This window comes from Rhinatrema bivittatum, chromosome 8 (genome assembly GCF_901001135.1).
Source record: "Rhinatrema bivittatum chromosome 8, aRhiBiv1.1, whole genome shotgun sequence".
NCBI lineage: Eukaryota > Metazoa > Chordata > Amphibia > Gymnophiona > Rhinatrematidae > Rhinatrema > Rhinatrema bivittatum.
In genome coordinates, this window is record NC_042622.1 from 142,722,909 (window position 1) to 142,745,742 (window position 22,834).

At 45.3% G+C, this 22,834-nt stretch overlaps 1 protein-coding gene across 3 annotated transcripts in view; it reads left to right on the plus strand.

Annotated features, from left to right (window-relative positions):
* Nucleotides 1-1,108: 1,108 nt before the first annotated feature.
* The window catches only part of MEN1 (menin 1), a 34,858-nt gene continuing 13,132 nt past the window's right edge, over nucleotides 1,109-22,834 (plus strand). The window contains exons 1-7 of one of the 3 annotated variants that reach the window (XM_029612500.1): nucleotides 1,109-1,284; nucleotides 1,839-2,308; nucleotides 2,626-2,834; nucleotides 17,521-17,649; nucleotides 17,799-17,839; nucleotides 18,181-18,268; nucleotides 18,814-18,950. In XM_029612500.1, the coding sequence (XP_029468360.1) occupies nucleotides 1,867-2,308; nucleotides 2,626-2,834; nucleotides 17,521-17,649; nucleotides 17,799-17,839; nucleotides 18,181-18,268; nucleotides 18,814-18,950 (1,046 nt within the window). In that variant the 5' untranslated portion in view covers nucleotides 1,109-1,284; nucleotides 1,839-1,866. Of the gene's footprint in view, nucleotides 1,285-1,508; nucleotides 1,649-1,838; nucleotides 2,309-2,625; nucleotides 2,835-17,520; nucleotides 17,650-17,798; nucleotides 17,840-18,180; nucleotides 18,269-18,813; nucleotides 18,951-22,834 lie in introns of those variants that run through there. The other 2 variants (XM_029612502.1, XM_029612501.1) reach the window with 2 other exon arrangements.

A 22,834-nucleotide genomic window follows, 5' to 3' on the forward strand; every position in this document is an offset into this window, starting at 1 on the left:
CTGCTAGGCAAGTAATGGGTGGTAGCAAAGGAGCTGATGCTAGGCAAAGGGTGCATGGGTGAAAGAGATGCTCTTGCACAAGGGGGAAAAAAGAGAATGCTGGGCACAAAATGGGAGAAAGAGGGGAAAGGGTGGAGGGATGAAAGGGGGATGCAAGATTCCCTCCCTACTTGGGGGGGGGGGGGCTGGAGAGAAAGAAGAAGATGGCCAGGGAAACTGTGTGTGGTTTGAGAAGAGATACAAGGCACAGCATGGGGGGAGAAAGAATAGGCAATCAGGGCACAGAGAGAATGGGGAGGGGGGAGAGATGCAGGGGAAGGAGAGTTGGCAGAAGGGGGATGTTGAGCAATGGGATAGGGGAAGAGAAGGATGGGGATGCTTTACTAGAACAACGAAAAAATGAGCTCAATTTACTTTACTTGAGTTACTGCCAAGCAGAGAGACAGCTATGCATTTTATGCCAAAGGAAAAGGTGCTGTACCAGAATAGCCACTAGTAAGTGTGTGTGGGATGGGGGTGCATAATTCTGAATATTCACCCAGGGTGCAGAAAGAGCTGGTCCCAGCACAGCAGTTCAGGCAGGTGTGCTGGCAAAGGGGACGAAGCAATATCAAGCGGCAGGGGAAACCTTGCTTCTAAATTGGGTGCATATTTTTTCAATGTGCACACATCCCCCTCTCCTGGGCACCAGATGCAATAAACAAATGAGCTGCCCCGCCAGAAAGGACACGCTAGGGACAAATTGTGCTTTCCCTAGCGTGTCCATGGCATCGTGCTGGGGTTGGTAGTTTGTTCCCGGAAATCAAAGAGCAGCAGAGGGAATCTGTTTTTAGGCGCATCGCGAATTTAGTGTCCTAAGCACTTAGGTATGTTGTCTATGCCTAAATCCGGCCGTACTCGCTGCATGTTCTGGAAGGCGTGGGGTAGGAAAAGACTGATGTCTAGAAAACCGAATAAAAATGGCTCGGGTATATGTGGTAGGTCGGAGTCCGTAAAATCTCCAGTAAAAGAGACTACAACACCCACCTGCGCCTGGATCTTCGTGATGTCACTGAGTGCGACAGCTGACGAAGAAACGACGGGTCCGGCTTCTCTTTGTGACGTCATCCGGCGCGACCAAACTAGAACTCCGTCCAGTTCAAAGCAGTTCTAGGCGCTATCGGATTACGTTAGTATAGAAAACTACAGTTCCCCGGAGGCCTGGTAATCTGGGGTGGAACTTAAAGGGGCGGTGGGAAAGCTTCAACTCACAGCTTGGCGTACGGCCCTGGGAGCGCGAGGAAGGTAGTGAACCTTTTCTAGTATTTTAAGGCTCTGCGCTCCCTCTTGCGTGTTAATACTGCTGTTATTAATATGTTTCCTCTGTAGGGTCTGCCTAGCTCTGAGGCTGACGCCTTTCTATTTAAACCTCCTATTGGCGCTCAGGCACCTCTTTTGTTGAATGGAAAATAGAACTACGATGAAGTGCATCAATGTTGCTAGCCCCCAAGGGTGCTGCGGGCGCTTGGAAATTATACACAGGGTGGGCATTTTGCAGAAATAAAATAGGGGGTAGGTACTATAGAGCTTCATGATGAGAGCCGGGTGAGACGGGGTAAGGTGAGATGCTGTGCATTATGGTTCCTTGATGAGAGCCATGTGAGAAAAGGTAAGTAAAGAAGCGATATATGAAAACTCCCCGATGAGACCCATGTGACAAGGTGTAAAGAGAATCTGTACATGAGCACCTTACGAGGGATGATATGGATTACATATGATAATTAAGGCTGTTCTGATGTTACACATATGACTTACTCGTTCCTTCACGAGTATGTGTACTCTTTCTCCTGTCTCTGTAGGTCTGTGCAGTGGAGGAGAAGAAGTGACATGGGCCTCAGCAAGGCACAGAAAGCATTCTTCCCTCTCCGCTCCCTGGAGGGGGTGGTTCAGCTCTTTGAGGCAGAGTTACAGCAGGGTGAACCAGACTTGGTGCTGCTTTCTCTGGTGCTGGGTTTCATGGAACATTTCCTAGCTGTCAATCGTGTCTTGCCCACCAACGTGCCAGGAGTAATCTTCGAGGCTGTGCCAGGCCCTGACCCTGCCTGCCCTACCTATTTCCCTGTACTGGACCTGCCCATCCTGGAAGCACTGTATGCTCGCTTTACGGCACAGATCCGTGGTGCTGTGGACCTCTCGCTCTATCCCCGGGTGGGGGGTGCCTCCAGCAGAGAGCTAGTGAAACGGGTGTCTGACATCATCTGGAACAGCCTAAGCCGGTCCTACTTCAAGGATAGAGCCCACATTCAGTCGCTCTTCAGCTTCATCACAGGCATATGTCCCCCATCCCCTTTTCCATCACTGACTCATCCCTTCATCCTTCTGTCTCCTCATTAGGGATCCTCCTATAGCAAGGCCTCTTACCTTACTCCTTCTCATCTGGTTCTTGTCAGGGATCCTCCCACTGCAAGACCTCTCTTCTTAATCCTCCTCATCCAGCTCTCATCAGAGATTCTCCCTCTCAACAAATTCTATTTTCTTTCTTGACTTTCTCATCTGTATTCTTAATTATTGTTTTATTTAGACCCATTCTCCTTTCTGATCTTTTATATTTGCTTCTTATATTCTTGTTTTTGTTTTTCACTTCAGGTACTAAGCTGGACAGCTCAGGTGTGGCTTTTGCTGTGGTGGCAGCCTGTCAGGCCCTTGGCCTCCCAGATGTCCACCTTGCACTGTCGGAGGACCATGCCTGGGTGGTCTTTGGCACAGAGGGCGAGCAGACAGCAGAGGTCACATGGCACGGGAAGGGCAATGAAGACAGGCGTGGGCAGACTGTGGATGCTGGTGTGGCTGAGCGGGTGAGGAGAGGTGCTTTAGAAGGAACCAGGGAAATCACGATGTAGTTATTTTGTATTGTAATTAACTGACTTTCATACCCAGTTATTTTTTTTATTTAAGGAAGAAAAAAGTGACTTGTATAGTCAAGCGTTAGCAGCTGTTTCACTTCTGTAACGTAATAATGATGGCAGATGGTCCCTCCAGTCTGCCCAACAATTTGCTTATGGTAGTAACTGCCACTCCGTGCAGGTTATCCTCATGTATTCTGTTAAGGGTAGCAACTGCTTCTCTGTGCAGATTTAACTCTTTTTGTTAAGGGAGAGGTTGTCTGTGATGGATCCCAAGTATGTGCATTTAACTACACACTAGAAGTCATCAGTGATACTGATAGAGGGGAACTTGTTAACACTTTGTCCCATCACATTTGTCTTCAGATTAATGATGTGCCTGAAATTCTGGCGTGCATTGGAGATATTCTTTAGTGTGAGTTGTGGAGCAGTAGCATCATCAAATAATCAGAGAAGTAATCTGGAAGTTAGAGAGCAATCTGAGAAGCAGAGCAACCTGGATACAAATCCCACTGATGTTCTTATGATCTTGGGGAAAGTCACTTCATCCTCCATTATTTCAGCTACAGACTTGGGACCTGATTTTATAAAAGTTTTTCTTCCATTCTGTGTCTGGGGGGGGGGGGGGGGAAATGCTTAGTAATTCAGGGATTGTAAATCCTCTGGGGACAGGGAAATGCCTCCTGTACCTGAATGTAACTCTCCTTGAACGTCTATGAAAAGGCGGGAACTAAATATAAGTAAAAACCATAGAAATGTGATGGCAGAAAAAAGACCTTGGTCTATCTGGTTTGCCCATGCACACCAACTATTAATTTCTCTAATGTTTCTTCTTTTGAGAGGCTGAACAATTTTCCATTAGATCTTGCATGCAGGTATATGCCATCAGCTGTTGATACAAAGGCATGCTTTAAAAGGAGCACAAGGAAATTCCAGAAAAGTGGAGGGGCAAGGACACATCCCTGTTTGACCCCGTTGTGTTTGTCTTAAGGCCTCTGAAATTGAGCCATCACATTGAATGGTGCCTTTCATCTTATCATGGAAAACCTTAATCAAGCTGAGAAACTTGGGAGGAGGGCCAATCTTTTCCAGCAACTGGAACAAAACCACTCTACCCATGAGACTTGAAGGCCTTAGTGAGATTGTTGAAAATGATGTACAGTAGTTTTTCTCTGCTCCCTACGCTTCTCCTGTAGCTGCCTCAGAGCAAAAACCATGTCAGTGGCTGACCGCTCAGCTTGGAAGCCTAACTGTGATTCTGGGTAGTCTGCAAGGATATGGAGTCTGTTTAAGAGAACGCGTGCAAAGATCTTGCCGTTCATAATTAGGAGGGAGATGCCACAATAGTTGTTGCAGTTGCTTTTGTTACCCTTGTCCTTGTGTGGAGAGATGATGGCATCTCTCAGAACTTGAGGAACTGCGCCTTCCATCATAAACAGAGAAGTTGGTGAAGGTGTCCAAGCAGCAGAGGTTTTGCACATTTGATGACTTTAGATGGAATTCTGCCCTTTCCAAGGAGACTTCCAGTTTGCTAGACCATCAGTGGTCTTGATAAACTCTTCTGTTGGCTCATCATCCAGTTCCCTCAAGACAGGCAGACACTTGTGAAATTGATGGTCTTGTCTGAAATAGAGTTTTTTCTGAAGTAAAAGCTGCAAATATTTATTTTATTTAATTTATAAAATCTTATATTCTGCCTCTTTCTGTTGGTCCTTTTGGTTTTGAACACTCATTGATGGTCTGACTTTAGGAAGGCTAGCTTGTTCTGTGTAGGCCCAATTGTCTTAATGCCATCATATATGCTTCTGATGTCACATGTATCTGCAGACATCTGAATACCTGAATTGATTGAAGTAATTGGCAAAGTGTCTAGCTGTCTTCATCACAATATTCTGGTTGCCCTTAACTCTTCTAGAATCTTTTGACTTGGGGAGTAAGTGATGTTCTTTGCTTCAGTGACTGGGATCATCTAATCTGAATGTACTTGAAACCAGTCAGTGGTTTTGCTGTGAATTTTACCATTTTTTTGCAGTGAATGCGATCTATTATATACCAGTTGGTGAGGTTGTTTGTGCATCCCCGGTGCAAAGAGATCCTGGCTGTTGGAGAACGAGTAGAATCGCTAGAGGAGCTGAGTCAGACAGAGAGGTATATAGAGGAGACCTTCAGGCACATAGTAGCCAAGACCCAACTCCAGTCCAGCAGCCTCTGTGCTGCTTTGGAGGAACAAGGTTGTCTGGTTGGAGAACATTACATTGGTGTAGCAGGAAGTGATCCTGAAGCAAGAACCTGCTCTCTAGGTGATGCATTATCCTCTCACATTGCCTCCAAGGGCTAGTGCCCAGGAAGGAAGGGTTAGGTCGGCCATCATAGTTGGAGATTTGATTATTCGGAATGTAGATGGTTGGGTGGCTGGTGAACATGAGGATCGCTTGCTAACTTGCCTGCTTGGTGCAAATGTGGTGGACCCTGTGTGTCACCTAGATAGGATTTCAGACAGTGCTGGGGAGAAGCTGGCTGTCATGATACATGTGAACATCAATGACATAGGAAAGTGTGGGAGGGAGATTATGGAAGCCAAATTTAGGCTCTTGTGTAGAAAGCTGAAATTCAGAACCTCAAGAGTAGCATTCTTTGAAATGCTCCCTATTCCATGTGCAGGAATCCCAGAGGCAGGCAGAGCTGTGGAATCTCAATGCATGGATGAGATGATGGCGAAAAGAAGAGGGCTTTAGTTTTATTAGGAACTGGAAAACATTTTAGGGAAGGGGGGAAGCCTATTCCAAAGGGATGGGGGCTCCACCTTAACTAGGGTGGAACCAGGCTGTATGTGTTAACCTTCAAAAAGATGATAGAGCAGCTTTTAAATTAGAACATGGGGGAAAGCTGACAGTAGTGTATGGTTCAGAGGGAGGTATCTTGAAAGAATACTAAAATAATAAAGGAGTCAGAGCATCCCAATACAGGTTCCAATGAAAGCAATAGTAACCCACGTGCCTATAAGTACCTGAGTTAAAAGATTTCAAAATACCCCTGACAAGTGATAAGTAGATTTAATACCAACAAAAACATATTTTGAAATGTCTATATACTAATAGCACAAGTCTAAAAAGTAAAATGAGAGAGAATTTATAGCACTGAATGAAGAGGTAGACATAATTGACATATCAGAGACCTGGTGGAAGGAGGATAACCTATCAAACGCTGCTATACCAGGGTACAATTATATTGCAGTAATAAGGTGGATCAACCTGCTGGTGGGATGCTTTGTTAGGGATGGCATAGAGTCCAATAGATCCTGCAGGAGATTAATTACCCAGTAAAATCCTTATGGGCGGAAATGTCCATGTGTGATTGGGAGGAGTGGAGCGGTGGGTGGTATACTACTGTTTATCTGGCCAAAATGAACAGATGGGTGATGAAGTTCTAACAGAGATTAGAGAAACTAATACATTTGGCAGCACAGTAAAATTGGGAGATTTCAGATACCCTGATATTGACTGGGTGTAGCGATCATGTTACTTGGTGGTTCGTCTTGTCTCACTGCTGCATGGTTGTGCTGTCTATATCTGGTTAGGATTTGAATAATCTAAAAGGAAAAAAAAAACAAACAGTTGGCTGCAGTAGGGAACTACCTTTCCCAGTTGCCATTGCTTACTAGCCTTAGGAATGTCTCAGCCAGGAATGGAGCCACTAACTGACATAGAGTGGCTATCAGGTATATAAAACGTGAAGGCTTTTTGGCAGAGAGAGGAATGAAGGAGGAGGAAGCAAGTGATCAGCTCTAAAGGGAAGCAGAACTTGGACCATAGCTAGCTTGAGAGAGGAATTATCTTTATTTAATCAGCCATACCCGGAGCTTGAGGATTGGCACCACCAAAAAGGAAATCAAAACGATTCATGTGAAACTAATTCCCTTAATTGTATATCAGCCAGATAAAGAACCAAAGCTGCTGGGTTTAAAGAGACTACTATTGAAAGAAAAATACACAGATGGTATAAAGGAGTCATGGGGGAGACGTATGTAGAAACATGAGGGAAAAAACAGGTAAACAAAAGGTGAGGAGAGATGTTAGAAGCAAGATATTTTGCATGTAAACAGACCGTTCTATTTCCTTATTGAGGTGTGCAGGCATTAGAGTCAAGTTCAAAGATCCAGCATTGTTCACATCTAATTAGTAAGCTTGAAAAATCGCCTCCATGACTTGGGGGAAGGCAGTGTTCAAACCCAAAAAACCCCAGGTCAGCGATTGAGTGTGAAAGAGACAGACAGCCAATGGGCAACAAGCGGAGCCTCCACATGGCCTGACTGGAGACATGACTAGTGTTCACGGATTCTAATCCTTAGTGGTTGAATAACTTTGCCTACATAAATCAAGGGACAAGGGCATAGAATTACATATATGATGCCTCTTGTAGTACAGTTGGAGGTATGATTTCAGGGGTCGTACAGTTTCCCCATAATGGGATGTATGAACTCAGTAAGTGAAAGTAACAAAGGACAAACCGAAAATTGTTGGCACGGATGGTGACCAATAGCTGGGGGGGGGGGAGATTGTGGAGAGTAAGGTAATTCAGAATGGACTAAATGGTCACAAAGGTTACGACCCCTACAGAAGGCAAATCTTTTAGTGTCACAAAATGCCGGGTGCAGTCTAAGAATGGACAAATGGTGACGTATAAACTGACATACCTGATTGGTCCTGTCAGAAAACAGAAGAGCACGAGTTATGCTCTCAGAGGAATCTTGTGGATGAAGGATGAACAATAAATCTCTAAAATATGCAATCAGCGATTGTGACAAAATCAGAACTAGAAGAGCAAAGGCACCCAAGTCTAAAGAATTGTCCTAAAGGTATATTATTCCACAATGAATGAGGATGAAAACTTGAATAATGCAATAATATGTTGCAATCTGTTGGTTCTAGAAGAGAGATGTCTCAAAAGAGCTAGGACCTACTGAAACCAAAGTATCAAGGAAAGTGATATGAGACTGATGTAAATGAAATTCAAATTGAAGATTTAAATCACAAGTGTGTAGCCAATCCATAAACATATAAATTGGATTAAAGTACCAGTCCATAAAAGAAAAATGCTGTTGATATATCAAGACCATAAAGGAAAAACAGTTTAAAAGGTGAGGTCTGAATGTGAATAGCTTCAAAGTGGGCCACAGAAGCAGGCGATGGAGAGGGCCATTGTTGCCCCCATAGCCATACCTTTAATTTGCTGATAGAAATAATTCTGGTTAAGTGCTAGTAGGTGAGCGAGTGCCACTAAGAAAGATGTCAGAATTCTTTGATCAGGGGCACGTTGGTCTAATGTGGCTTCAACAATGCAAATTGCTTCTTCCTGCGGTATATTGGAATAAAGAGAAGAAATATCCAACGTGACTAAAAAGAGAGAATCAGAAGGAAAAGGTACAGTATTCAATGTAGTGATAAAGTGACTGGTATCACGCACATATGATGGACAAGTGGGAACAAAGGGGCATGAAAAAAATGCACAAATTTTGAAAGAGGTTCAAAAATGGAACCAATGCCTGAGATGATGGGTCTGCCTGGGGGGGATGGGGTTTGAAGCGATTTATAAATTTTTGGTAAACAGTAAAAAGGAGGTATGACCAGATGTTTTTGTAATAAAAAGTCAGCTTCCCTAGAAGTAAGAAAGTGATTGTCAGTGCCTGATTGTATTAAAGTCACCAATAAAGCAACAGCACAACACAACTCTCTCTCAGCTATCAAACACAGTTCCTTAAATACTTACACCTCAACAGCCGGAACTGCTGCGGGGGAAACACTGTCATCATAAAAACTGTGTTTTATTGAGTCCAAAATTACTTTTTTTTTGTAATTTTTCAATTGCAAATAAAAATGTTTACATCAGTCTTCTAAATTTGTTCGTAGCTACTTAGCTTTTGTTTATAGGCAAGAAATTCAAACAACCTGACACCAGTGTTTCGAGAGCACTCTCAACTGCTCTCTGCTTCAGGGGAACTCGCCATCTTCGTATAGGCTATTGAGAAGTTTCCTAGAATGAATATATTAACTACATTTTCGTTGTAGGAGCAAGGATCCATTTTGCGAAGATGGCGAGTTCCCCTGAAGCAGAGAACAATTGAGCGTGATCTCGAAATGCTGACGTCAGGTTGTGTGGTTGAATTTCTCACCTACAAACAAAAGCTAAGGAGTTACGAACACATTTAGAAGATTGATGTAAAAGTTTTTTATTTGCAATTGAAAAATTACAAAAACAAGTTTTATGGTCTCAATAAAACACAGTTCCTTTGATTTATTTATTTATTTAGTGATTTTTATATACCGCGGCACGTAAAGATATACATCACCTCGGTTTACAGTAAACAATAAATTAGCAACAGGCTTTACATACAACAGGCTTTACAGGAAGTAAACAAATGACAGCAACAGGCTTTACATAAATAACTGAATTCAGGAGTGCCTAATATAACTACTTTAACTATTAAGAACAAATGCATATTCAAATTCAATAACGAAGCAGGAGAGCAATATATGCAATTGGCCTGCTACAGGCCTATTCCAATAGTTAATGATGCCAGCAGTTCCAGTTCTTGAGGTGTAATTATTTGAGGAACTGTGTTCGATAGATGAGAAAGGGTTGTGCTGTGCTGTTGCTTTATTGATGATTGAGATACTTACAGCTTGGCCTTGGTGTGAGAGTAGTTTGATTGTATTAAAGAGCAGATTGCAACAAAAAGAGAAGGTGTAGGATCAGATGGGAGGGGTTTATAGTATTGTAAATCTGAATGTTGGGTAACCTCTGCTATGTTTGAGGAACTGTCCTGTATGACTATGCCTCCTCCTTTGTGCACTGGTTTAAGAACAGTGCTAGAGTCTAAAGACAGATAAGAGAGAGAGAGAGCGACGTTCACATGCTGAAAGGTTTTGAAAACTATGGTAAGGTATCTCTTTACTTAAATTGTGAAGGATTACAGCATTCGAAGGCAGTAATCTGAGGGGCTGAGCAGAACCCACCGGGATTTCCTTGAAATTAGTCATATCAGATGTAAATGAATCTGAGGAGAAAAACAGTTTAAATTTTCAGCAAACATAGAAAACGTTGCAAATAAGTCTGTATATTAAATGCATTGTAAAAAATACAGTAGGAACAAAGGAGGTTTTCAGAGTGGTGGGCAGGCTTTTGTTTTATTCTTGCTGGATTACGTAGTGCTTTATTGGTGGGTTTGCTCAACAACAGTGTTTGCCTGCAAGTAATGCAAAATATGGTGGTCATCTAAACTTTTAGGTTAGCCACGAAGCGCGAGTACCGCAGAGGGCAAACTTTAAAATTGAGTTTGATGTTTAAGGCAGCTGAGGGACAAGGAGCAATGTATTTGCAGCGGTTGGTAAAAAGTTACACGCCAAATTGGAACCTACGGTCTACGACTAGGGCTTTTTTTTTGTGTCCCATCACTCCAGAGGTCTCTAAGATGACTCTTTGAAGGAGGATTTTCTCCATTGTGGGACCTGAACTCTGAAACTGTACCACTGGATGTAAAGGGGGAGTCAAATTTATTTACCTTTTAGGAAGAAGAGTCCAGATGGTCAAATGCTAACTTAAATAAATGAATTTTCAGCATTTTCTTGAATGACTTAGTATGAGCACATAATCTTAAACATTCTGGAATACTATTCCATGAAGCAGGAGCAGCAATGGGAAAAAGTCCTCTCTCATGTTTCTTCGATTTGTGTGGATTTAATTGGAGGAACAATAAGTAGCTGGGACTATAAGGACCAGAGTGGCCATTGCAGATTGTACATCTTTGAATAAAGAACAAATCCATGGATACTCAAAAAAATATCACTGAATTTGTGTATAATTGAAACAACTTTATATTTCACTCTGGCCTCAATCGGGACCCAGTGCAGGTCATAAAGGACCATAAACTTACTTCTGCTCATCAGAAGCAGGTAAGTTACAGAACCAAAAGAAAATAGGGTAGGTAGGTAGGGGTTAGGGCCTCATATTGATCGGAATTCTGTGCAACTTATGATACACAGAGAATGGATGATGGCAGTCCCAAGTACAGGGCATTGCAGTACTCCATACCAGTGAGCTTTAAGGCCTGAAGGATTGACTTGGTCTGATGGTAAAAGTAAAGGTTTCGGATTCCAAAGTAATCTAAGTTTGAAAAAGGTTGCCTTTTCCACAGCATTAATCTGTGACTTCATACATAGATGTTGTCAAGAATTACACCCAAACTTTTTACTTGTGGGCAAAATAAAATACCATGGTCACCAAATGTAAATTTTAAAGGCCTGTCAACTGAAGCAATCATTTTAAAACCATAATTTTTGGTTTTCTTGATGTTCAGATTAAATCTGTTGTGTGACAACCAGGATTTAATCGTGGAAAGAGAGAGTGATTTTATAAAATCAAAAGTAGCAGACCAGGTGGACAGAGTAGAAAAGGAAAAACTATATCTGCATACAGTCCGTAGTATTTTATGTTGTAAACCGCACTGGCCAGGCCTGGTAAATGAGTGAGCAGTACCTAAGAGCTGGGAAATAAATAAGCTGACAAGTTCCTAATAATAATAAAGAAAACCAATTACTCTAAGAAGATTGTCTCCTTGTGATTTCTGGGTGAAAGAAATTTGCAGATGGGATCACAAATTCAGGAATTTACAAGTCATCAAAATTAAGCCTCTAAGGAGCACCTAGAGAGTCATGCACAGCGCCCCAAAACCTGAAGACCACTATTAGTTGGGAAATCTTTTATTTGCTCTTTCTGCTTTGGGAAATGTTTCTCTGTGATGTTTTTGTATTTTAAATAGTAAAGGAGGAAATGCATTTCTGTTTCTATTTCGCCTGTGTACACTGCATACAGATTCTGGCTTCTTGGGGTTTCCAGTTCAATTTCGGTCTGCATATTTCTAATTTGTGGTCATTTATTCTGTATTTAGTGAGGGTCTTGTATTTTGTGTATGCGGCCAAAGTGAAGGATTTTGCTAGTGCAGGCTTTTACAGATTTTCTTCGGATCTAGGCACCAGTGGCTGAGAACTCTCCCAACTTCCCTGTTAGCTCCAGTGAAGTTGAGTGAGAGGGGGGTTGGGAGTAATGGGTTTCCCCTCCGAGATCTGTCATAGCTCCTTATTCTGTGTCTGGTGAGGGGGGAAAGCTTAGTAAATCAAGCCCTTAATGTGAGTCCTCATGAGTCTATTTCATGCTCTGTCTGTCCCTCAGTCCCGTTTTAACCTTAGCTAACCAGTCATCCTCTACCACCTAGCCAGTCAGTCACTCCCAAAGCTAGCCAGCCCACTCACTCCCTGTCAGCTCTAGCCACCAACATCCCCCACCCAAGCCTGCTTAAGGGCCGATGCAATATAAATCGCGGAAGGAGGGTGCTGAAAAGTCAACACCCGCTTTCTTAACGCACGCATGGCGCCCTCAAGGGGGGGGCGCCACGCAATATCTAAATTAGGGGGTCACGCTAGCAAGGAGGTGCTAGGGTCACCATTATCGGCAGCCATTTTCATTACTGGCAGATGGCCGGTTATGAAAATCGATGCCGAGTTTACCGGCATTGGTCTTCATAACTCGGCAGTCTGCCAAGTTTTGTGTTTTTTTTACTTAAAAAAAGAAGTATAGAAAAGCAGTTTTTTTTCTGCTTTTCTGTACTTCTTTTACCTATTCTCAGCTATTAATGCCTGCTCTAGGCAGGCATTAATAGTTGAGCGATAAATGTGCGTCTGAGACGCACATTTATTTTTCTGCCTGCGGAATGAATGAGTAATAGGCTCATCACATGCATTTGCATGTGATGAGCGCTAACTCATTCACTCCGCATCCGATGCGGGTTAAATAGGTGCTAATCCCCCTATTGCATTAGGGGGTGGATTGGTGCCTATTTAACTCGCGTCGGAGTGCGGGTTATACAGTGCGCTCGGCTACCAGATCCCTACACAGATAGAAAAGGACTCAACAAATCTGAGACACCAGATTGACATGGCACCTAGATATTTCACCGTGGAACCTGGGATTTTCTTGCCCTGATGCTGCTGCCCCAACAGTTGTTCCCTTCTTGTTGACAATGAATAGCTCTGTCAGTTTGCACTGTGCAGTGCCTGACGTCCTGCATCTCATGAGACTGTGATACCATCATGAAAGTTCAGGCACAGCGCAGCTCAAAATGCTAACTTAGCCAGGATATTCAGTAGCGTGGCAGCATTGCTGAATGTACCCGGCTATCTTAAAGTTAGTCATAGCGGATAACTTATCCAGCTAACTGAATATCGGAGTTAGCCAAATAACTTATCCGGCTAACTTGACATCTTCCCAGTCTGCTTATTCTCCACTCCCGAGCTTTCTGGCTAAAACCTAGCTGGATATGTCACTTATCTGGCTAAGTGGCACTGCTGGCTGTAGCTAGATATTCAGCAGCAGCACTTAGCCAGATAAGTCCAGCTTATCTGGTTAAGTTGTTGTTGTTGTTTGAATATAGGGCTGCAGGTGTCTAGGATTTGTCTAGTCCTTTGCTATTGTGTAGGGATCTGTAGGAGTCTGGCTTGTTCTGTTTTCCCAATATTAGGTGTGTTGATTTTCAAGGGCCCAGTGTAATATTTGTAGTACTACCTTTTCATAGGCAGAGTTGTTCATGTTTCTTGAAAGTTAGTGCTGTCATGGTATGACAGGCTTGCTACATAGGTGCAACGTTTTGTGTTACATCACAAAAGTGCCTGGTAGTGGAGGGAATTTGTGTTGCTGTTATTGAGGTGATACCAGAATTTGAATATGCTTTTTTTTTTTTTTTTGTATGATGTGTGAGGTAAGAGGAAGTGGTGTTGATGGAGGTTCTGTGAGGTGTGGTCATGGAATATTTGTTGCAGAACTGGAAGTGTAGGATTTCTTTTGGGGTTGTACCCCCTTCTGTAATAGGTTTGGATTAATGGCTAGACTGTAGACTTCACTTCCATATAAGAAAATGATTTGAATGCTGTCAGATAATTTTTTAAAACTTTATTTCAACATCCACAGCTACTACAGAAATACAAAGTGCCCACAGACTTAATATATTATAATAGGTATTAACTCATTTAACAGCTTGTGTAAGGATAACAAAGTATCACTCTCCATAGTACTGGCATGAATGGCGTGCCATCTATACCACAATGAGAAATCTGGCATCCGATCCTCTTAACAATACGGTAGTGTCTAAACCAAAGAAACACAGACATAGGAAAAGAGCTGGCAGAAAAGTTTAATAAGTTTTACTTAGGGGTTGAAATTGGTTGGAGGTTTCTTTGTTCTTTCACGCTCACCTCTCTCTCCCCTTCATAGTCTCCAGTCTCATGCTCCCTTACTCCCTGTATCTCTTGTCATGCCCTGTCTCCTCCTCTGTCCCTCCCTGTTTCTTGCCGTGCTTTTCCTTACTTTCCATCATGCCTTTCCCTTCTGCATCCTTTCCCTGTCTTGCTGGCTCATTGTTGCTCTCATTCTCACTGTTGGGTCCTATCTTTCCTTCCCTTTCAGATTCAAGTTTGGCAAACTTTATTGGCCTTTTCCATTTCGTCCTGCTATACCAGTCTAGTCCAGCAAGTGGGTTCTGTCCCTCCTACCAGCAGATGGAGGCACTGATTTCTCCAGCGATGCATGGCTACTATAGGTAGTGCAGCACAATGAGAATCCAGTTTACTCTGCCTCTAGCAGATGGTTGGACTCTCTCTGGTGCAGCAGAATTCTTGAAGAAGGCACTGATGCTATTTCGGGCCAGTATAGCGAGCCCGTTAACAGGGCTCCTAGTTCCACTTGGTTGAGCCAGAAGGAGGAGGAGAGAAATCTCTCTCACTTAAAAATAAAATAAATAGTAAGAACAGGAAGTTAAGTGAATTTGCGTGAAGTTCCTAACTGACAGGCCGATACAGTAAGGACGCGGGAGAAAAAATGCGGCAGTGCCGGGCGCCCGCTCGTTTGCCGCGCGCACAGTTCGGATCACATACCGCTCGATACAGTATTTAAATAGCATGCAAACGCAAGCCGCGTCCAAAGCGTGTCCAAGAAGCGTCCATGAAGCGCAATCCATTTTACTGTATAGAGCACTATATAGCGCCTATACGGTATCCTGGGTGCGCTGGTACCTGTCATTTCAAACGTCATTTCAAAGGACATTTGAAATGACAGGTACCAGGAAGTGGATCCCAACTTAAAGCAAAAAGAAAAGGATCAGAGAAGTATCAGCCGGCCTAAACTCTTGCCTGCCCAACCTAAAATCCAACGCACTGGGAAAGCCACGCTTCAGGATCGGGCAAACTTTCCCCCAGCCCCCGCTCACCTGCCCTAACCCTGTCCATGGGTGCCGATCTCTGGAGCAGCCCCAGGCCTCTCTCCCCTCCTCCCGGGGACAGCCGGCGGCGAGAGCGGCTTTAGCAGCCCGGGGTGGATCGGGCGCTCCCCATGCGAGGCGCGGCTTCCAGCAGCCCTCGCTGGCGATGGTGCATGAGCGCACGCCGTGACCTTGGACGTCCAGCCGGGCGCTCAGGTCACGGCATGTGCTCATTCACCATTGCCGGCAAGCTCTCTCTGGAGCTCCAAGCTCCAATTTCCAGTGCTTTTATGGTCTCTCCAAGTGTGTACATGGCAAGCAGTTTGTAGTACTTTAACGAGACTTCAACTATTCCACACCATAGCTCTGGTCCCATTCTTGGAGAGAGGACCCGTTCGATACTTCATCTACTTCATGGTCCCAAAGAAGTATGAATCTTTCAGACCCATTCTAGACCTCAAAGGAGTAAACAACCTCCTCAAGATTTCTCACTTCCAGGTGGAGACTTTCAGTGCTCATGGTGAGTATCTGTCTTGCTCAGATCTTTCAAAAGTCTATTTTCACATTCCCATTTGGAAGGAAAACCAGAGCTATCTACATTTTTGTGTTCTCCAGGAGCATTTTCAGTTCTGGGCACATCTTTGGTTTGGCTTTGGCTCTGCAGGTCTCTATCAAGGTGATGGTGGTTATGGCAGTGTTTCTGAGGCAGAAAGGAGTAAGGATTTATCCTTACCTGGACTATTGGTTGATCAAGCCAGTTCATACCAAGAAGGTATTTATGGCCTCCAACAGAGTGGTCCAAGTTTTAAAAAACTTGGGCTGGGTCATCAATTTTGCAAAGAGCAATCTGATTCCTTCCCAATCATTGGAATATCTTGGGGCTCGTTTCCACATGTGGGCAGGCCAGGTTTTTCTGATGATGGAAAGAGTAAACAAGCTTATGTTTCAGATGTACTGGTTTCTTACTCTGTTATCCACGAAAGCCTGGGATTACTTGCAGCTGTTGGGCTCCATGGCAGCAGCTTTGGACCTGGGACCTGGGCCAGGGCTATTGTGAAACCTCTTCGGCATTCTCTTCTCACTCATAGAATTATGAGGTGCAACTGCCATTGTCTGCTGGATGAAGCAGAGTCTCTTGTGGTTGTGGTGGGCAGTCTCTCAGAATCTTCTTGGGGTTTCAGTCTGACATCTCCATCCTGGATTATGATCACAACGGATGCTAGTCTTTCCAGTTTGGGGTGGGGGGCTCATTAAGGGTCTTGGTCTCCAGAGGAGGCAACTTTGTCCATCAACATATTGGAAACAAAGGCAATTTGTTTACTTCATTTGATTCGAGGCAAAGCAGTCTGGGTGCTGTCTGACAGTGCTACCGTGGTGGCATATGTGAACAGGCAAGCCAACACCAGAAGTCAGGCGATATTAGAAGAGACAAATCCTTTTCCCTGTGCAGAAGAACATCTGCAGCTTTTGTCAGCAGCCCACATTGCGAGACAAGAAAATGTGCAAGTGGATTTTCTAAGCAGAAATCTTCTGGATCCTTGCAAATGTCTCTGCCTTGTTGTGGTGCCAGTCCTGTCTTCCTGCCTTCTCCATGTTTCCTTGGCTTGGTCTTCACTTGCTAACCTTGGATCAGACACTGACCTCTCATTTCCTGCCACCTGTCATGACCCTGCCTGGTCTTCAACTACGCTTTTGCCTGCCTCAACCTCGGACTGGACACTGACTACACCTTTGTGTGTGGCCTGTCCCGACCTCAGCTTAGACTGACCATTCTTGCACTGTCTTCGGCCTGCAGCTGGCCATGGGGAAGAGAGCAACCTCATGGTACTCCCTCCTCACCTCGGCCCAAGAATCCACTCGGTGCCATGTTGCACCAGGACAACTCCTGGGATGTTGAACCTCATTTGGAATGGTATGCACAATTCAGATTTTGGTCTAGTGTATATGGTTTTCAGTCATTAGTGTTAGTCACTTCTCTTGTTTCCATATCCCCCTATCTTGCTTTTTTTTGTTTGCTATGAGCAGGAGGATGGAAATAGGAGGATTTTCTTTCTCCTCATTATAAACATGAACATTGTCTCATGTTTAACGTGTTTTTCAGTGCTGTGTCATAGGTATACTGGGTTCTCACTGTACTGTACCACTTATTCATAGTACTAATTATGTCACTAGAGAAGTCTCTGTACTCTGCCTCCATCTGCTAATAGGGGGAACATAACCCACCTGTTTGGGCTGGAATGGTGTAGCAGGACTTGTGGAAAAAATTAACAGGTAAAAATGTCTCTCTAATTTGTATGCATTGCCAAAGTAATACGGAAAGCGGTCTATATCATGCAGAGTTGGCTGTACCTGAAGGGATACTACCTGAGATGTGACCGGCAGATGGAAGTGGCTTTCATGGTCTGTGCCATCAACCCCTCAATTGACTTACATACGGACAGTCTGGAGCTTCTTCAATTACAGCAGGTGATAGCTCCCTTAAGCACCTTTCATTTCATGCAGTCAGCCTTCTGCCATTCATATGTACAGCCATAGTAACCTCTCTCAACCTTGTGATCTGCCATGCTCCTTCTGAGTCCAAATCTCTTAACTCTGCCTTCTTTTTCCTCCTGCAGAAACTGCTGTGGGTCCTCTATGACCTTGGACACTTGGAGAGGTCAGTGCTTGGCATTTTGCAGTAAACAGCTTTGCATATGGCCCCACTCCTTTCTACCTGGCCATAGCCCCTGTATCCCAGGACTGGTTAATTCTGATATGAGGGTCAGCAATGAGGCTGTGATCACTTGCCCTCCCCTACCCCCACACTGGAGCAATAGGAAACAGATATGGGTCTACAGGTTTCTGAATGAATTAGTGTAGGGCTGGAGATTGCAATTTGTGGATAATAGATTACTCTCCCCATCTCACTGGTTAATCACTCCCCAATTATGTCCCTCCAGAGAAAGCATGTCCAGGCTCTGACCTCCTCCCTTACTAATCTGTGACTCTTTCTGACAGGTATCCAATGGCGCTGGGGAATCTAGCTGATCTAGAGGAACTGGAGCTTACACAGGGCAGACCTGACCCCCTGTCACTCTACCATAAAGTATGTCATGGGACGACACAGGGGTGGATGGTCGGGTGTGGCAGTGGCGGGTAGCGTAGGATGGGTAGGAATCAAGAGAAACGAGAGATCCTGTGTGTTTCTCAGTCTGGTGTGGATGAGCAGACTAGGTAGACCATTTGGTCCTTTTCTGTTGTCCTTGTTTCTGTGTTTATTGAGTTTGAGGGACTGCTTGGGGCTCTGGAGTAAAGCCACTGAATTCTTTGCATGTTCTGACTTATGTTGCTCTGAAAAAAAAAAAATACCATAACTTGCAAAGAAGTGTGTGTGTATGTACACAGACTTACAGGAGACGAGATCACAGAGAATCTGCGCTGTGTATATGTGCGTGGGATAGGATGTTAAGCAGTGGTTCTCAACCCAGCCCTTAAGATCCACTTGGCCCGTCGGGTTTTCAGGATATCCACAATGAATATGTATGAGATATCTACATAGAAGTGGGGGGTTCAAAGCAACTTTTCATTTCTCCCTGCTTTTCTCTCTCTTTTTTTTTTCCCTCCTTTGTGTGTATCTCTCTCCCTCACCAGGCAATCGGGGCAGCACAGAAGTTCTACCAGAATGAACACATTTACCCTTATATGTACCTTGCAGCCTATCATTGTCGCAACAAGAATGTGAAGGAGGCCCTGGAAGCCTGGGCGGACACCGCTACTGTCATACAGGAGTGAGATACTGCACCCCTCTCCCCCTTTCTCCCTGACCACAAAGAGTAAACAAGGGCTTCTCAAACTTTTGGCCAGTGTGATCCCCATTTTAGAACTTGAAAATTCATATGACCCCAGAGGGCGACCAAAACAAATAAGCAGGGTTGCAGTCTCCCCTACTACAATCACTCCATTTTCACTCTCCCTGCAATCCAGCTGATCTCAACCTCCACCCTCTCCGGTCAATCCTTTTTTCTCAATCTCCACCCCTACAGAGAACCTCCTCTTTCAACCTCTTCCCCTCCAGCTGATGCGCTTTTATACTGTCCATTCCCTCTTACCCCCTCCAGCCTTTTTTTGGCATTTACCCAGCTGATTCTCTCTCACACCCAGCCCTTCTTATAACCCCTGGTTGATCCTCTCACGCCATCCCCCATTTCCTCCATAGCTTATCCCCATTCCCTCTCTGTTAGTACCCAGCCCCATGGCCTCCCTTCCAATCCTTTTCACACACACACACACACACCCCCAGCTGATTCCCTTTTACTCCCCAGCTCCTTCTTTACATCCTCCAGTTGATCTTCTAGCATTCCCCCTCCCACTCTTCACAGCCATTCCATCGCCACCTGATCCAACCCTCAAACCATTTCCTGCATTTGATCCCTCCCCTCAAGCAGCCCCTCCTCCAAACATCACCCTGGCTAGGGTCAGTGGCAACATTTTCATTTGGGTACCAGGCCAAAGGGGGATGACAACTGGTGGAAAGGAGGCAGATTGATGACGGGTGACACTTTTTCTCTTGGGTACGTTTAGTGGTGAGGGTGGAGAGAGGAGCAGTGGCAATCTCCACTGGCCCATACACCCTCTGTCTTCCCCCTCCTCCTTTGGCTGGTCCCAAACTTGAAACTGATCTGCAAGCAGCAACAGTTAGCCACAGGGGTTAGGAGTTAGAGCAAGTTTTCAGGCCCTGCAACAGCTCTGATTCCTCCTCATGCAGGGCTTCTTGTTATCGTAGAAACTCATGCAATGCTGCTGCATGGCCTGTGAATATGTGTTAGCTCAAAGATCACAACTGACTTCCACTACTAATGCTGCGGCTGCTGCTGGCACTTGAAGAGCACTGCTATTAAGGCATTTGTGACCCCAGCTGAAGGTTTCGTGACCCCATTTGGGGTCCCGACCCCTAGTTTGGGAAGCCCTGATGTAAATCTATCCCAGCTTGCTGTAGCCTCAGCCTATTACCGCAGTGGTGTTCACCATTGCGGAAATAGGCTGAGGCTACAGCAAGCAAACACATGATTTCCTAGCGTGTAGCCAGATGGACTCAGCACCAGTGAGTTGTGCTCTTCTGACAGCAGATGGAGACAGTCAGGTTTCAAAGCTGATATCACCCTAGATACACACCTGCAGTGACCTCAGCCCTTCAGTATTTCTCCGTCTCCAGCAGATGTAGACGTGTTTCCCCTTTGGGGATCACTGTACCTTTTGGAAGAAGAAATTCTACCTTTAAATTGGAGAAAAGATTGAGCCCCACTCTCCTGCGGTGATATCTAAAGGTTCCTCCCCCAGTTGAGAATTCCTGAAGTGATTTCCGAGATCCTTCAGAGGTGTGCCTTGGCCTGGTAGCCGGTTCCCGGCATGGACTTTGCTGGTGAAGCAGCCGAAAGGCAGCGGTGACGACCAAAGCCCCCCCCCCCCCGCAGCTGGAGACCGTCTCAGTACTCATCCGGTAAGCACTGAGCCCAGATAAATCTTCCTTTTTTTTTTTTTTTTTTTTAAACCTACCTTCAGAGAAGAGGGGTTTCAGTAAAACGTCCTCCAGTCTCCTTGCTCAGTGCGCCATACCAATGTTGTTCTTGATCTCATTGGGGCATAGGGAAGTGGGCTTACGAACGGGTTGAGTAGCCCCTTTTGGGCTAGGCCCCACTTTAAACTTGGTTGGCACACCACATTGTAGGCCGTGGTGGTGCTATCTTGCACGCGTCTTTGTGCGTATCTTATTGCCCGCCATAGGATGTTGGTATGCACAGTGCGTCACCTCTGTGCGTGTGCCGCACACATAACATCGTACGCATACTTACGCCTACAATAAAGTAAGAGCAGGAGACAGGAAAAGCTGGGTGGACGGGCTGTGCGTGCGCCTCAGTGCACCCTGCCTAGGCACTCAAACTTTGTGCTCATAAATTTTTAAGCACGAGCTGATCAAACACACAGTTACCACCAATAGCGCCAGCAGCCAAGAAACATAAGCGTCTTGTTCTCTGCGCTGCTTGTCATATTAGGGCTTCCCAGCCTGACCTGGATTCCAACTTGTGTCAGCATTGTGAGGAAGCCCAAGGGGATTTGTCCTCCCCGGACTTTGCTAAGCCCGGCTTCTCCCATTCAGATGATGGATTGGCAGCCTTAACTGGAAGTACTGCGGATCTGGGAAACCCCCTTGGCTGTGTCTTCCATGGGAGAGGTAAACTCAACAGGGTGTCCCGTCCCGCCCGCCCCCCCCCCCCGGGCTAGGCATGGACCTGGCAACCTTTTCTTGGTTGGAATTTTTCCAGGGACTACAGGCCTTTGTACAGGTGCCTCCCCTCCAGCAGATGGAGACAGAGAAAGTTTTACTGACATTGCCACTTAACATGAGGTGCCACCTGCAGTCCCTCAGTATTTCTCTGTCTCTAGCAGATGGTTGAGGTGTAAATCCTGCAGACTGAAACTTATAAAAAAAAAAAAAGCCTCAAACACCAGTTTGCTTGCCTCCCAGGGGGTTGTTGGGTCCTGCTGGGGCCATCCCTCCTGGTTTGTGAGGCAGATGAGCAGGGGGCTGGGGACCCTTGTTTGCTCGGTCCCTGTTTGCTGGACAGGGTAGAAAGCTGGAGGTTCCAGTTCCCTCACCCTGAAGGAGGAACGGAGCCTTCTGCCTGTCTTCTATCAAGGGAAGAGCTATTTGTCTTTAATTCCCTGTTTTAAATTTGGCTGTAAAGTTTTGTACAAAGATTTGTTTAAAAAAGAAAAGGGAAGAGACTAAAGGCAAAGAAGGGGTTGCAGTGGGACAGCACGCTTGCCCATAATTCTTCATCGCAGGTGATCGGGCGGCTCTTCTTTTAGTTCCTGTTCCTCCGGGGCTGTTTTTGTTATTGCTACGGCTCGGGGCCACGTTTTCAATGCTGCGCGGACTGGGCCATGCTGTGCAGTTCTTGGAGATGCACATGCCAATGCTCCCAGTGTCTCTCTGGAGGAGAGCACACCTCGGAGAAGGTGAGAACTGCTTCGGCTGGGCACTGCCAGCCAGGGAAGCGCTTGGCAGTGAGGCAGCTGGTAGATGAACCTTTCCTGCTGAGGGAATGGTGGCCATTTTGTCCACATTTTCTGCTGCCTCGTGTGCTGGATCCCTTGATTCCTGTGATTCTGGAAGAGCTGGGCATAAAAATTCTGCATGAAGAATCGGGTTTGGAAGAGGTGGACCCGGTCATGACTGGCTTTGGGTTCCAGCAAGGTCCTTTCCTTTTCACTAGTCGGTCAGCATTCTGGTGTTTAGGGAGTGGAATACTCCCGACACAGGCCTGAAGGTCAGCAGAGCCATGGATAAATTGTATTCTTTGCCAGAGGAAACACTGGAGCTCTTGAAGGTCCCTAAAGTGGATGCATCCATTTTGGCAGTTACTAAGAAGACTACCTTTCCAGTTGCTAGTGCCACAGCACTAGCAACTTCAGGATCGGAAGCTGGAAGTGCACCTCAAAAAGATATTTGAGGTGTTGGCTCTTGGGATTCAAGCAGCTGTCTGTAGCAGTTTCATGTTGAGGGCTGGCCTGCAATGGTTTCAGCAGTTGTAAGCCGACAGATCCTTGTCTGAGCTTGAGATGCAGCAGGCGGAGCAGCTGGAAGCTGTGGTGGCCTATGGCGCTGATGCAT